General features: G+C 47.1%; 1 protein-coding gene across 2 annotated transcripts in view; it reads right to left on the bottom strand.

The window, feature by feature from the left end:
• The window catches only part of APBB1 (amyloid beta precursor protein binding family B member 1), a 465,162-nt gene that overhangs the window by 345,787 nt on the left and 102,336 nt on the right, over positions 1 to 17,039 (bottom strand). For both annotated transcript variants that reach the window (XM_086933711.1, XM_086933712.1), the window contains exon 3: positions 12,811 to 13,631. In XM_086933711.1, the coding sequence (XP_086789837.1) occupies positions 12,811 to 13,615 (805 nt within the window). In that variant the 5' untranslated portion in view covers positions 13,616 to 13,631. The remainder of the gene's footprint in view (positions 1 to 12,810; positions 13,632 to 17,039) is intronic.

The raw sequence follows: 17,039 nt of genomic DNA, 5'->3' as shown, positions 1-17,039 counted from the left end.
ATTATCTAAGGACCACAAACGGGGATCCAAAGGCCCTGCCAATACAGCCAAAGTGAACATTTAGGGCCTTTAACAAAAGACTGTTAATAGCAGATCACTCCAAAAAGTAAGCAGCCTCCATCGACCAAGAAATATTATAAGTAAGGGCACACAAAAATATTACCTTCCTGTACAAAATGAACTGAGCAATTTCCTCAGGCTCTGCACATTACAATGAACTTCAAATTAGGGGACCTAGCAAAAACAGACTCTGGCCCAGTGGCCCTGGGATGACTGTTTAAGCAGCTCTTATAAGGGAACTCTGGAAGTTCCTTAACACCTTCAGTAATGCCCTGGTGTCCATTCAGAGATCTTAAAGGAAGAGGCGGGGATTGGATTATTCAGAAAGTTTGGGCAAGTGAGTAATTCTTCATTTCCTGTCCTGCAACAGAGCAGGCCGAGACAGTGGTGAGAGGTAGTTACCCAAGCCTCTCAGGATGCAAAATATCCTGATTTGTGAGGTTAAAGGTAAGACCAGACCAGTTACACAAAACTGGCACCCCCTGACAAGGGATGCCTTTGTTTGGCAGGTAGGTATTAGTACCACAAGGTTAAGGTACACCAGGTCAGATGGGCAATCCTAATACACAATATGGATTAGTTACTTACCAGTAATCCTAGTTCTCTTCCAGGGGTATCCTCAAAGTCATTAGAATATTCCCGCCCATGCGCTGGACCCCGGAAACACTACAATATATGTGCCCCACATATATATAATTATATATATACAAATATATATATATACAAATAAGCAATTGCAGCCTATTACACGTCAGAGCTGAATCATGATGTAAGGACTTCCCATCATGACATGAAAAAACATGCATTAGAAATAGGGAAAAACAACAATAAAACATGTTTTTAAACTGTTTTAATGCTCAGCAGACAGTAGAAAATCTCATAAAGGACTGAAAGCATAGCCAGTTCCCAGGCTACATTGCAAACCACAGTCTAAAAAGACTGAAAAGCTAACTCATAGAAACTGAGATAAACTGACACCATTCCTTTAAGGCACTCCTGACCCCCAGCTTCCCATCATGCCTCAGGGGTGACAGTTGGGTCAGTTGTTCTTTGCGGAGACTGAATAAAGCCATGGCACAAAGAATGAACAATATTTCCACAAAGGAAAAATCCTTTGCCCGCGGAGGCAGGAGGGTTGTTTATGACTGATGAGGATACCCCTGGAAGAGAACAAGGATTACAGGTAAGTAACTAATCCTTCTCTTCCAGGGGATCCTCATCAGGGGATCCTCATCAATAGTCATAAGCATTACAATAGAAAAGCGAGCCTCACCTCATCTCCCTGCGGGCAAGGGAGCAAAACAGTAATATAACCCATAAGCTTAGAAGAAACTAAGCTTGAACAGATAGATGGCTATCCAAACAGATTCCTCAAGGAGGCCTGGCCTACTTGAGTATCAGCCCTGGAATCGGATTCTAGGCAGTAATGCCTCGTAAAAGTATGAACCGATCTCCAGGTTGCAGCCTTGAAAATTTCTGACATTGGAACATCATGTAAGAAAGCCACTGTGGCCGCTTTCACCCTAGTGGAATGCGCCTTAGAGGACAACAGTAAGGGTCTTTTCGCCAGTTGATAAGCTAAGTTAATGCAGGACACGATCCATCTGGAAATTGATCTGTTCTGGATCTGGATCTGATCTGGGAAGCCTGTTCTCATGGCGCCATAATTGACAAACAACTGATCCGTCTTTCTTATGCCCTTGGTACTCTCTAAGTAAAATTTACGCACCCTTCTGAGGTCCAAGGAATGTAGCGACCGCTCAGCCGGGGTCGCTGGGTTTGGAAAAAAGATGGAAGGGAAATTAACTGATTAATATGAAAATCAGACACAACCTTATGGAGAAAAGACGGATGCGCCCTCAAGACCACTCTGTTATGGTGGAAAACAGTGTAAGGCTTTTTCGTACACAGCGCTTGGATTTCACTTACTCTGCGCGCGGATGTAATGGCTACAAGAAAAGAGGCCTTCCAAGATAAGTGCTGCAAGGAGGCCCTCTGGATGGGCTCAAAAGGTGGGCCCATCAACTTAGATAACACCAGGTTCAACTCTCATGGAGGAGAAGGGTTTCGAACAGGGAGATAAACCTTCAACCCCTGTAAGAAGTCCTTGACCACCTGCATTTGGAAAAAAGAGGGTTGGCTAGGCGACTTCCTGTACGCCGTAATGGCCGACAAATGCACCCTGATAGAAGCATACTTCAACTCAGATTTAGCTTAGTACAGAAGGTAAGGAAAAATGACATCCTCCTGCCCCTTCATAGGATTGTAGTGATGCTCTCTACTCCAAAGAAAGAACCTCTTCCACTTAAAGTCATATGACGCTCTTGTGGAGGGTCTCTTAGCCTCTTTTAAAATGTGCATGCAATCTGGAGGCAGTTTCAAATGTCTGTATTGCAGGACCTCGGGAGCCATGCTGTTAAGTTCAGCGAGGGAAGGTTGGGATAAAGAATCCTCCCGCCCATCTTGGTCAGTAGGTCCGGCCTGCAAGGCAGTCTCCTGTGTGGAAATACCGACAGATGAAGAAGGTCCGGGTACCACCACTGCGGTGACCAGGCTGGAGCTATCAGAATCATCTTCATGTTGGATCTGATGAGCTTGGACACCACCTTCGGGATCAGAGGCATGGGAGGAAAGGCGTAGGCAAATGTCCCTGACCAATCCATCAGAAGCGCATTCCCCCTTGTCCCTGGACGGTGGAAATCTGGACGCGAAGGCATGGCATTTTTTGTTTTTGTCGTCTGCGAACAAATCTATTGCCGGATGACCCCATTGATGGAAAAGGTCTGCCACCACCTTGTCGTTTAGCACCCAGTCTGGCTGATCTTCGAAGTGTCTGCTGAGTGCGTCTGCCTTGATATTTTGCTTTCCTGGAAGGTGCACTGCCACCACCGAGAGGTTCCGGGCTAGTAGCCAGTGCCAGATCGCCTGGGAGTCCAAGGAGAGAGGGCGTGACCGCGTACCACCCTGTTTGTTTAGATAGGACCGAGCTGGATTCGATGGCAGGTAGGAAAGCTTTTGAGAGCAAGGTGAACTGCTCGCAGCTCCAACATATTGATGTGGTAGGATTGTTCCTTTGCTGACCACCGTCCTTGTATCTGAAGGCACCCCATGTGTGCCCCCCATCCTTGCAGCGATGAGTGTCACCACTGATTGTACCGGAAGTGGCTGGTGAAAGGGGACCCCACCAACAGATTCCGAAGCAGAGTCCACCATTTGATGGAGGATCTCGCTGCCTGGGAGAGACTGATCCGATCTTCCCAGCGACCTGTCGATTGATCCCACTGGTCCTCCAGAGTTTGCTGCAATGGGTGCATTCTCAGCGTGGCGTTGGGGATGAGGAAGATGCAGGAAGCCATTGATCCCAGCAGGGACGCCCCACCTGCCGGACTGTTGGATTCTGCGTCTAGAGTTGAATCCTGCACTTCTGCCGCATTGAAGAAAGTCTCTCCTCCGAAGGAAACGCTCTTCCCAAGTTTGTGTCCAGAACGAAGCCTAGGTAATGGATGGTCTGGGTGGGCTGTTGCACTGACTTCTCCATGTTGACATGGAGGCCGAGATTGTGTAACTGCTGCAGACAGACTTGGAAGTTATTTCTTACTTGCAGAGGGGATGGTCCTTTCAGAAACCAGTCGGTCAAGTATGAATAAACGAAAATACCTTTTCTGTGGAGGAAGGCTGCCATCACTGCCATGGACTTGGTGAAGACTCGCGGAGCTGACTTTAGCCCGAAGGTCAGGACTTAGTACTGGTAGTGTTTGTGGCCGACCACAAACCGTAAGTACTTGCGATAACGTAGTGCAATCGGAATATGGATTTACGCATCTTGGAGGTCCACCGAACACATCCAACCTCCTACTTTTAGATGTGGACATATTTGGTTAAGGGTCAACATGCGAAACTTCTCCTTCACTAGGAACTTGTTCAGAAGTCGAAGGTCCAGGATAAGTCGAAAATTGTGCTCCTGATCTTTTTTGGGGACCATAAAGTACCTGGAGTAAACTACCCTTCCTCTTTGAGAGAGAGGAACTTCTTCTATAGCCTGCTTTTGAAGAACCGCCTTCACCTCCTTCCGCAGCAGCTTTAGTTGGTGAGGGCGAGATTTTTTCGGAGGTATGTCCTTCGGAAGCGCACGGAAACGTAGCGTGTATCCATTGCGCAGTATATTCATCACCCATCGATCTTTTGTGATGCTGCACCACTCTGCCAGATGTTGTGAAGCACTTCCTCCCACTGGAGTGGGCAACGGCGTCAGAGGAAGCCACTGCTCATAACTTCCCTCCTGCCCTCGCTGTGGTAGAGGATTGTTGCTGGTGACCACCTCTACCTCTGTTGGACTTCCGTCTCTGAAACTGGGACTTGCCCTGGTTCTTGTTTTTGGACCACTGAGGGGTTTGAACCCTCTGCTGAGGCCCCTTGCATTGGTTGGGTCTGTACCGACGCTTGTACTCTCTTTTTTTCCAAGCCGACTGCCTTGAGAGTGTCCAGTTCGGTTTTCATCCTATTCATCTCCTCGTCTGCATGCGTGCCGAAGAGAGAAGAACCAGAGACTGGAAGGGTCAAGATTCTCTGTGCGCAGCCGGTTTGAGGCCTGTCAATCTTAACCAGGATCTCCTGGTGCATATTCCATGCGCGTAAGAGCACGCCGATAGCACCGCGCGGTCCGCCGCTGTGCTAATCATCTGATTTGCCACCAGAGAACCTTCGGTTACTATTTCGTCGAAGTCCTTCTGGTCTTCCTTTGGCAGCTTGGTCTTGAAGCGTTGCAAGGAATCCCATAAAGCCCTGTCATATCGGCCGAACAACGCAGCCACGCTGGAGCCCTTAAGGTTAGAATCCGCAGAATTGCAGACCTTGCGACCCCACGAGTCCTGGGACCTGCTTACTTTATTCGGTGAAACCGAGGAAGTAGCAGTAACCGCATGTGTTTTGCGTGCAGCGACTAAGATCGCAGAGTCTGCAGGTGGATCCGTCTTAACGAAGACCGGGTCCGAGGCAGCCGGCTTGTATTTCTTTTGGATGCGAGCCAGCACCGCCTAATGTTTGCTGGAGACAGAAAAGTGTCCATGACAGGGTCAAGAATCCCTGGAACCTGGAACCAAGGGAACCAACGGTCGAGACTAAGTCTTCTGATGAAGAGTCTCGAAAATCACTTTCGTGACCGGAGGAACAGACATCTCGATGCAGAGGTTCTGCGCCCCTCTCTGCAGAGCCTCATGGTAGGTATTAATGTCATCTATTGGAGAGATCCTAGAGATAGGGCTGTCAGAGAGTGTGGGGGAATAATCCCTCTTTGAGGAGAGGGAGGAGGAAGTCGAGGAAGTAGATGGTGTTGTTCTACTTCTGCGATGAGCACTGTGCCTCCTGATCTGATTGCGCGTTCCTCCCGTCTGGGGGAACGTGATCTATAGTGCCGTCCCTCAAGGGACCTCTCTGTGTGGGCTCTATGTCTAGGAGAGCTCTCCGTGTCCACTTCTTCCACTAGTCTTTAAAGAGGAGACCTGTGAACAGGACTGGCATACTCCTGCATTCGCCTCGTTGCCCCTGAATCCTGCCAGTGATGAAGAGGCAGTTGCCATCTTAGGGACAACCCAGCAGCAGAAGGAGCCTCCTTTTGTTCTGAAGGAGACTTGTGGACATGGCTTCTAGCTTCCGGAGTGGCTGATCTTGTAGAAGCCCATCTGGAAGAGTGAGAAGATGAATGGCTTTAGGCTGACTCCGTCACCAGAACCACCGATCCCGCTCTAGATCTCACTGAGGCAGGTCTTGACGTCAGGCAAGAACCTCTCGACGCCGAACCAGTACGCATTCTAGACGTCGATCTCCCTGGTTCCGGACTTCTCGGCGCCGGTGACGACGCTGCATGGATATCTCGTCTACTCGACGTCAAACCTCGTCTCGATGGCGACCGGTGCCGGTGAGAAGTAGGTGAAGAATGCTGATGCCTCGACGTCTAACGGCGGTGTGAAGCCGACGGCGGAGGACTTCTCTCTCTCGACGCCAAGCGTCGCTGCGACGACGGCGGCGGAGCAGTGTAATCTCGACGTCGAAGGTCTGAGAGACGATGGCGGAGGGGTACGCGTCCTCGACGCTGAACGCCGTTGAGACAGCGGAGATCTCATCCTCAACGCCGATCGCCGCCGATTTGTTGACGGCAGAGGACTCTTGGCTCTCAACGTCGATCGCTAATTGATCTGCGATGACAGAGGTGAACCTGCTCTCGATGCCGAACATTGTGTCGACGACGGCGGAGGGCCTCCACTCCTTGACGCCGATCGCCGCCGGCTTGACGACGGCGGAGGGGTGATGCTTCTCGACGCCGATCGTCGCCAGGTTGACGACGGCGGAAGGGTGATGCTCCTCGACGCCGATCGTCGCTGGGTTGACGACGGCGGAGGATCACGAATCTTTGACGTCGACGACGTACCTGAATGACTCTTTCTCCTTGACGGCGAGCCCGCTGTCGAAGGTCTTTTCTTGGATAACTGACCAATCCGTAGATCTTTTCTCAGCGCCGAGCCCGACGCTGAAGTGGAAGGACGTGAGGTCTTGCTTCTAGATGGTGTTCTAGACCTCTTGGAGCCCTTCCTCACCGGAGACCTTCCTGTAGATGACTTATCTGCCAGGCCATACAGGCGAATTCTTTCCCTGTCCTTCAGGGTTCTCCTGGACAGGGTTTGGCAGTGAGGACAGGTTTTAGGATCATGATCCTCAGGGAGACAAAGTATACAGACCTCATGAGAGTCCGTCTTGGCCTTCTTTTTACCACAAGAAGGGCAGCAGTCAAAAAGAGATGGCATTTTAAGATGTTAAAAATGCCCAAAACTGTCAAAAAAAGACATTCCCTTACTTCAAATAATGAAAAACGTCGAAGTAAGGTATTAAAGTTGTGAAAAGTGAAGAGAAATTCTGACAAAATTCAGGAAGAAGTGGAGCTGTGTTGCCAGGATCCTTCCTGAAGGAGCCGGAGAGAACAACTGACCCAACTGTCACCCCTGAGGCATGATGGGAAGCTGGGGGTCAGGGGTGCCTTAAAGGCACGGTGTCAGTTTATCTCTATGTTGCTATGAGTTCGCTTTTCAGTCTTTTTAGACTGTGGTTTGCAATTCAGCCTGGGAGCTGGCTATGCTTTCAGTCCTTTATGAGATTTTCTACTGTCTGCTGAGCATTAAAAGCGTTTCAAAACATGTTTTATTGTTGTTTTTCCCTATTTCTAATGCATGTTATTTCAGATGGGAAGTCCTTACAGCATGATTCAGCTCTGATGTGTATGAGGCTTCAGTTGCCTATTTGTATATATATAATTATATATATATATGTGGGGCACATATATTGTAGTGTTTCCGAGGTCCCGCTCATGAGCGGGAATATTCTAATGCTCATGACTATTGATGAGGATCCCCTGGAAGAGAATGTTTTGTTTCTGGAGAAGAGTGCATTCTAATACACAGACATAGAAGACGAGCAACGGGGCAGTGGTACAGGTCGGTGCCAATCAGAAGGATTTTTAAACAATGCATTTCTGCTGGAGGTAAAGGAAAAAAAATTATATGGTGATAATCCTAAAGGAATTCAATTTATAACTGTGGTACAGGCACTTCAAGATGGACAGGGTCCATCTTTACAAGGAAATAGGGAAAGGGAACTGGATGGTGACAGAGGGCTTAAAAGATGTTGACCTGACAGTGCCGATCATATCCCCTCACCACAGGTATGAGGCACCACCAGGAGCTCAAGTTGGAGTTCTTTCCCTTCAGATTCTCCCTAGTCCCTTGGCAATTAAACATGAGGCCTGCGGTGATATTACTGAAAGCCAGGGGGAGTCAGGCTATTGATATATCTGGACAACATACAGCTAATTGCCCAGGATAGTTCAATTTTGTAGGGTCATCTAAAGAGGACTGCAGACCTCCTCCAGTATAAAGGATTTGTAATCAGCAGGGACAAGTCAGATCTTTGTTCCAGTCGAACTATATGCTTTATGAGGTTTACAATGGATTCCATAGCAGCAGATCAGAGTTCACCTTGGTGCAAAAAAAATCACATTTACAATTAGAAAGGTGCAGAGTATATAACTGAGAAGGGACAGAATTTCTCGGCACCAGTCTTTTGGTACCCTTGATTAAGGATATATTTCTGAGACCGATCCAATATGGAGCAGTGCAATAGCACAATATGGAACACTTTCATATACAGAAGAGACAAAGGTAGGAGCAAAGGTAAGAGGGTGAAATTCGGAAGACGCTGGATTAGAGGGAGGCTGTAATGGCTGTGCAATCATTGGAACATCGCCAGCCCAAGGGATAGAGACAGATAACAGCTGGTGGGACATGCCCTGTAGACACTGCTACTGGAGGAAGAGGAGTGGAATCCTCCACAACAACAACTGCCTGGCACAGCTTCAGAATAGCTTGATGGGAATAGCTTGGGCAGGGAAAGATCAAGATTTTGTGTCAAAGGAAGCGGGACAACAGGGGCATGAAATCAAAGCTTTTGGTGGTACTGGTAAAAAAGGTTTTAGCATCATTGCCTAGTCTCAGAATTTTGAAGAAATGAAAATGTTCTGGGTGAACAAAACTTGGTAGGAGGCTGAAATGATCTGCAATTTCAAGAATCTAATAACGATGGTGGAAAGATGAGTTTTCAGGATGCCGATGTCAACAAGGGGTATGTGTGCAGGAGATTTATTCACCATGGAGTTGAACACCCATATAATTAGGTTCTTCAGCAGGAGACTTTATTTCAAGGTTGCAGTTGCCTCACTTGAGGACATACATTATGACGGTCTCCCACTATCCATTCATCATGAATATGAGTGTGATAGTACAAGTGTGGAGACAGAAGGCTCACCTCATTCCGATTACTCTGATATGGAAGACACCGGATTGACTTCTGATTTATTTTTGCAAGCGTCTGACCTCCCTGCTACATTTTCAGATTATTCCGACAGCACCCTGGGGAAATTTCTTCCTTTTGTCTTGAAGGGTGTCAATGTTTAGTGGCGTGGAAGATTTTCACAGAAGATGGCCTTTCAGAGCAGTTGTCATTCCGCAAATAGAAAGCATGACCTTCAGGGAGAGTTAAGAGAAGCAAGTTCAGTTGCAAAGAGAAGGGTCAAAATCCCAGGAGGCAGAAGTAGCACACGTTCTAAATGTTTTTGTCAGAGCAGCAGTCAGTCAATAAACTATTTTTGATTTGCGATTTTGGCAGGACACCTATCAAGTGATGAGACGTCATGAGGGGTAACACCCATTGTTTTTACAAACTTTTCAAATCGGCAAGGTTGTCCAAGCTCCTTAAGCCCAGATATTTGCAACTTAGGGCTTTGAGCTTAATGCATCAACTCGCATTACCATGAATAAATGATAGCCTATCAAGGAAGGGACTTTCAGCCAAGATGGAGATGACGCTGCGCTGCGTTTCCAGTAAAAGCGTCAGGTGTGCAAGCCTTGAGTTTGCCAGGCAGGTTTACCTCAGATGATATCAATTACAGTTGCCTGGAGGGAAAAGCTACTGAATCAATTTTGTATGCTGATGTTCCAGACAACTCTAGGTTATAAGTATTTTAGTGAGTATGAAGTCATTACATGAAAACTGAAAATACGGAGGACAAGGACCTTTCACAGAAATTTCATCCCAGATTCTGGAGACAGGGGTTACATATGTTATGCAAGAGGTAGGCACACACATTTCAGTGTTTGTGCATTTTCTCTGTGGGGTCAAAGATCTCCAAGAAGTTCCTAGTTGAAAGCAAGTTGGAGGATAGAATACACTCTGCTGATTGGTCTTCTGACTCTTCATAAACTTTTAGTCTAGGCCTGTGGTAGATGTAGCAACTTTAATGCACAATCTGAAGCAGAATAATCTTCACCTCCGATCCTGACACAGAGCATAACATTACTTAGCTTACAAGAAGGAACATTTAAATTCTACTTGGGACACATTGATGAATATTACAGGTCCAAGGAACTAACAGTTGTAAGTCTTGTTGCATTCTCCCTCCCTTAAACGATTATACTAGGAAGTTGCATAATGTTTTAAAGAAGCTTATTTTAAAACTGTGCTTTAAATGAAGTTTGTATTCGATGCATGATATGTTTTTCCTTTGGGTAGTCTGAGATTGGTTTCACGTGGTAGGCTTTACACTACTTCAATTTGTTACATGGGAGCAGAGAAAGTTTCTACTCTTTAGCTAGGAATTTTTATTTTAGAACACCACAGCGAAAGACGACTGTCTGGTTTTAGTGCCAGACGGTGGCCCAGCAAGCCCTTGTTCCAGTGGAGCATCACTATGACATAGCACAACTGTACAGCACTATCATCAGGCCCGCAAACCACAGCCCAGCAAGAGGACTAGCTTAGAGCAGAAAAATACATAACCACATGCTGTTTTTAGTACTAAAGAGACCAGCACCACCCTTTGGTCCAGAATACCATAGTTCAGGAGCAATATTACCCAGCACACTGCAGACCAACACATCACACCAGCATTACTTTCTAGCTTAAGAACACCATAGCCCACCACCTTGAGCAGAATAGTTCAGCACATCACAACTGTAGTCACCACCGGTCCCAACAGTGGCACAGACTGGCATGTTCATTTGCCATACAACAGTGTCCACCAGGCAGCTCCACACACTACACAGTAACAGAGCTGTTCAAATGCAGACCAAGATCATACTAGTGACCTATGAGCCTTTACGTCACTCCTACCATTCAAACTGATGGAACACATCCAATAACCACACTATCACAGTGCTAAAAAAACACCAGCTACCACCATCAGAGACAGCACCGTGCAGACCAAACAAGCAGGCAACATTCATCATACAGGAAGGAAGTCACTGAAACACAATCCTGATGCAGCCCAGCACATCAAAGGTGTGGTCTATGTGGCAGGGCCTTTCTTATGACACATGCACCTAACATACAAATTAGATCTAGTGTTATGGCAAAAAAGGACGCTCTAAATAGGGTGTGCATGTGAAAGGCTTGGTGACGAGAAAACCAATGCTTTGAATGGTGATAATAGCCAACGGAGTGTGCACGTTCGCCATATTATTTTACAAGCAGGTTGACATTAGTTGCGCTAATAACAACAACAGAAGCAGTGAAGAGGAAACTCCCATTCTGCTGTCCAGAGAGCTACAGGTTAAGAGCGTCATCACAAGGCAGCGCAGAAGGAAGTATGGCTTGATACAACATATGCTCGCCCTCCGGAAATCTTTCTAACTAAGGAATTGTTCATGCAGGAATACACATAAAAGAGACTGCACAACTCTGCCCCCCTCATACACAGACAATCGTTTGGGAGAAAGGTACGACACCTGGGAATTGGAGAGCGGCAGAAACAAATAAAGGTTGTTGGGAGAAAATGTCAGACCTCATTGGGCTGTAGGCCTGGAGGTTTTCTAGAGGTATCTGGGGGTACCACATGTCTTAGCAGAAGGTACTAATGTAAAATACTGATCATTTATAGGATACCATGAGCATACTGTAGATAAAGGTGTTGGGTAGAGTGTAGACCAATTATTTCAAAAACTCGTATGTGCAGTATAACGGGCCTTGGCTTTTTCTACTATTGATCTTTGTTTATATTACGGCTACTGATATTGCAATAATAATTTCCATCATTCTGACGCACAAGGTTTTCATGTGGATTATAGATAATAACCTAATATTATACATCCTACAAAGCTGTGTCTCTCTACTGCTCTCAGGAGTCGGGGTAAGGGTCTATGCATCAACAGACAGCTCCTGCAGATGAGACCCCCTCTGACACAGTTGTCTCATTCCTTCCATTCGGTATATAGATGAGCCTACCTCGCTGTAGAGAAGAGACACCCGTCCTTTTTACTTTTCTACAAAAGGGGTGTGATGAGTTTGATCCCCTTGGGACCAAGGGAATCTTTCTGGGCGTGCCCTTTAAATGTGGGGGCTCACAAGAGTTGATCATCTATGATGAAGCACAAAAAATGAGTGCGCATTTAAACTTAGTCAGCACATTGTATACCATGTAAAATGGCACACTGCAATGCCCGCTGCAAAAACACAACAAGAAAATCACAGGATCCAACGACACAGCTAGCACCAACGACACAGCTAGCACCTACCATTTCGACTGGTCAATAAAGACTATGCAGCCCATAACTTAGAGATTAGAATCCAGCAAGGTACACAAAACCCAACAGTGCCAGCTGCCATTAGGCTGGGTGGGAGGATAACAAAGGCACATCATTCTCTCCCCAGAAAGCTGGTCACCATTGGCTCTAGGCTGTATGCATACATACAGCCTAGAGCCAATTATTACGGCCACAGCGACTACCGCAGGGCACCTGCCAAAAAGCCTCAACACACCTAAACAGTAGCACATTTTTAAAACCCTCTTAGTTAGTTTAGCAGCCAATCACATGCGGGCGGAGAGGCGCAACTAGATATCCCTTCCAGCATTGGCCAGCACCCGATTTTTACTAAACAGTACAGCCATCCTGCGTCGGATCTTGCAGCATGCAGCACATTTTTATTCCATAACCTATAATGAATCTCAATTCAAGTGATTTTCATCTTCAAGGTTCACCAGCTCCAATCTAGTTTCGGTACCTTTGGGTTTATTAATTCACTGAGAAATAAACTGCTCAAGTTACTGCTGTGGCAAAAGATCATCTAAGCTATTTTCACTCCAATAATCTTTTGCCACTGCAGTGACAAATAGAGCCTTGTCATCATCAGTGGCAAATCAAGCATGCATCCTACCTGTGTCATCGGGCGAGCTGTAGGATGGGCTCCCCTGCGACAAGGTGGCCCAGCTGGAGTCCTCGTCACTGGCCGCGGTGTTTCTCATCCCAAACAGCAGGCTGGCGCTCTTCCCGGTCTCCTTTCCTCCCTCGGGCTGTGTATCCATGGGCACTTTTGCTTCCAGGGCCTCGGAGCTCATTTCAGACTCTGCTGTCTCAGCAGTAATGGGGTCAGTTTGCTCACTCCGCACAGGTGTGGAGTCCTCTTCCTCATACTCTTCTGCTTCTTCATCCTCATCCTCTTCTCTTTTTTCATCCTCATAGTCCCCTTTTGTGGCCTCCTCATTGAGGTCTATGACCAGTTTCTCGAGCCCACTGCTGCTGTTCATGGAATTCCTGGCAGAGACCTCCAGCTCGGAATAGTAGTTGAGGAACCCCTTGGTGCTGGAAGACGACTGGATCTCTTTCTTCTCATGGAAGGGGTTCAAGTTGGACAGTTCTTTGATGCCGCCTTTCTCAGGAAGCTCGGATGTAACATTGCGGTTTTGGTCCTGCTTCACGTGTTCTGCGGCTTTCCGCATCTGATTCTGCCCTTCTTTCATCCACTTGGCGTTAGTACGGTCGGATCCCACCCCGTCTGGCGAGGTCTCCAGGCCCATTGCACTGTGGAGATTGGTGGAAGCATAGATCTTGCGGCTCTTCGGGGATGTATTCCGTTTGATCTCACTATAGAGATCGTTGTGGGATGAGTGAAGGTTTAAAGTGAGTGGCGACTGCAGGCAGCTGTTATCATTCACAAGATCTTTACTCATAGAGCCTGACATGGCCTTACACTGGATCCTTTGGAGAGAAAGATTGAGAGATACATTAGTGTTAGAATGTCTTCCTGAATCACCAGACATGATAGACATTTTTCTAAACAAGCGCACACCCAATCACACACTACTGGTGAAGAAAAGAGTTACTGCTTCACAGACAAATGAAAGGACGGCACAATTCAACTGCATTAGGTACATAACGAGAGGATGGGCAGATAACGCAGGAAGACAGGCATTATTTGGGCAAGGCACTTGCAGATAAGGAGGATGGGCATCTGATGAAATGCCACTCGGATTAGCACAATATGAAGGGCAGATAGTGAGCATTACACTGGGTGAATTGAGTAAGAAAAAAGGCAGATGGTATTGCATGCAGAGTAGGCGAGTAGGTGGGTAGAAACTTAATGGGGTAGAACTGCAATGAAAAGTGTAGGTATGTAGGGCAGGTTCAAAATGCAATGCATATTGGTAGTGGATGCCAAGTAGATGGTAAATCAGCAGAGACAGAAAGGAAGTAAATGAAGAGAAACAGACAGGATTAGTGAATGATGGATATTACATATCTGAATCATTGCACGTCCAAAAACCCGACTATACTGATCTGCCTTGAAATATTTCACATGTTTTTTCAATAATGATGCAGACAATTTCACAACTATATTAAAGGAAATTCCCTGACTGGGAATGTCTTACAACCAATAAAAAAATGCAATTGCAGGACATTCCACTGGATGGCAGTCAAGTGAAGCAATTATTTCCCTCAATGTGTTCTAATTTGTTAAAAATCAGACATGTGGGAGGAGGAGCTACGTCAGCAAGCAAGATGGCTGCTTAGGCTCCCGGCTCCGTCGACATTCGTAACCCGCCGCAATATCCTGCATGTTATCCTGACTTAACGCCTAGTCTCTGTGTGCATGAACTGTCCCGCACTCCGATGGTGAAATCCGGAAACTTTTATCGGCTTGTTTTATGGAGTTACATCGAGTTTAATTTTGCGGCCTGCTCCAGCGGTGAAGCCGGGGCCTGGAGTACTTTCACAGCCGGGCTGTAGTGCAACAACATCGGCCAGGAGACTCAGGCTGGACCCGGTCGACCGGAGTGGAGGCTTTGTTTCAGCCCGGATTTGGTGGCGATCGTTTTCATTGCTCAGTATCGACGGAGGAGTGAGTCTGCGTGCTGCTGGCTGCGGGTGGGGGCCCCCGTCCCACGGACCCGGTTTGCGCCCGCCGGGGTTCGATGGTTCGGGGTCACTGGCCTGCGGCCTTAACTGGGTTGACCGTGGCTGCGAACAAAGACTGGTCACCCTTCGCATTTGCACGTTCGAGATCCTGTCTACCCCCCCGCCTATCTGAAATTCTCCGGGTGGAACCGGGCCCGGCCTTATTGTTGAAACGGAATTCTGCAGCCATTCAAAACGCGGCCATTTTGACTCCGTGTGAGAACCCCGTGAGGAAACGAGTACTGGAACCATCGGATGGTGCCCTGGTGGACGGTGTTCCCGAGGATGTCATGGTATTGCTGAACCTTCCACCACTACCGGCTTTGGAGATATCGTCAGGCGTTCCCCTCCCAGAGACTTTTGTCTGTGACTTTCCATTCATTTTGTAGTCATCTTCTCCTTTCCTGGCGACGCTAAGACTCCTGTTCAAGACACATTGGCACTGTTCATCTCAGAGGGAGAGTTCGTCTGCATCTACAGTTACTGAGGACTCACTGCCTGCTGGTAGCCATGGGCCGATTTCTGCCGACTCTTTTCTTCTTTATTGCTTCTTTGTGTGCCTTTGGGTCTCGCTGGAAGGGGTTCGTGTTTTCGTTCGGAAGGGCCAAGGTTAAGATCGGCTGGATCGGGATGGGTTGGCATGGCTTTTACAAGTGTTGGACCTGCAACTGTTTGTTCTAAGAGGCTGGGCGGTGTCTCACGGTACCCTCTAATTTCTCTACATTGCTGTCATAAGTTTGACTTTTAGTGATAGGGGGTGGCTGTTTCAGGCTAAAGGGGCTGGGAGCCCACATGGATATGCCCTCCTCCGTTCTTCTTTTTCCTACCTTTGGGGTTTTAGTTATTAGGGGCGACAGGCACGCTGCTAGTGGGGTTAGGCTGTAGCCATTTGCAGGGGTGCAGGGTGGGGGGCTGGAGTTTTTTTTATTTTGCTTTTTTATTTTCTATGGCCTTTCCTTCTTTCTCTTTCTTTTCTCGTAGGGTCAGTATAGCTACGAATCATTCGGATTCTTATTGTATGCTTGTATTTCGTGCTTTTGCTTTTATGATAACCTGATTTATGGGCGGGCAGGCCTAGAGTATTGGCGCAACATGGAAATGTATATTGTGTGTTCTTTTGTACCGGCCTATATGCTTTGGCCCCAAATCTCCATTATAGTGGTCATTACATGTATATCCTGTTTCTTATCCTGCCCCCCGCATTCTCCTGGTTGACTGTATGGCACCTGATCCTCTCTTATATAATATAAAATTAAACTTCTGTCTTATCCTGAAATCCAGCTATGCATTCCAATACAAGTTTTATTCTGAATCGCTGCCGGACCTTTGGGTTGTCGGCTGATGAGCTGTATCGTATTGTGATATCAACTAATTTTAGTTTGTCTAGCGGCCGGCCCCCGCGGTTGTAGGCCCATGCTTGTATTTCTACTGAATGCTAAAATAAAGGTTTTAATAAAAAAAAAAAAATAAAAAAAAAAATCAGACATGTGGGCTTGGAAAGCTTTTGAACATGTAGGAGGGGTGAAGGGCAGAAGATAAAGTAAAACAAATATCACCAGCACAGCAATTCAAGAACTCTGTTCCTTTTTCTGGCTGATGGAGAACTGCCTATCTTACAGGCAGGTCTGAAAAGGTTCCTTAAAGAAAATGGTGTCACTGTACTTTTTTTTAACTGGCCTAAAAATAACCATCTCATCCTGATGCGAGTGTCCTACCAACTATGTGGGTACCACTGTCTCAGTCTCAAGACCTACATGTTTTTCCAACAATGGCTAAAACGGTGTTGTGAAAGAAGGAACCTAAATACTAACAGGGCCATTATTGCAATGAAGGCAATTTTGCCTTATTTTTTCACACTCCTAATTTTTTCAGGCCAAACGTGAACCAGGTTGAAGGACCCAAACAGTGCTGGGAGGGAGATGCGGAATAACAGGACAAACCTCAAGCAAAACACGTTTGGAGAAGTGTGGCTCAGGGGTTAGAGGCGGCAGACCCGGAAGCTGAGATCGGCCCTGGACCAGGGTTCAATTCCCCGCCTCGGCGGGTCTTGGGCTCAAAAATTCCACGGACTCGATAATTCTCGCTCCGGTGCCTTCTCGACTCACGGGTTCACACTCTGCGACTCTGGGCAATAGCTTGCTTAATCTCCACAACGGCCCCTCGCGGTGGGATGCCTGGCTTTCACCTTGTGGATACCCTGCCGGGGTTATC

Source organism: Lissotriton vulgaris, chromosome 8 (assembly GCF_964263255.1).
Source record: "Lissotriton vulgaris chromosome 8, aLisVul1.2, whole genome shotgun sequence".
NCBI lineage: Eukaryota > Metazoa > Chordata > Amphibia > Caudata > Salamandridae > Lissotriton > Lissotriton vulgaris.
Note: the sequence above shows the minus strand (reverse complement) of the source record. Positions and strands in the feature narration are given on the sequence as shown.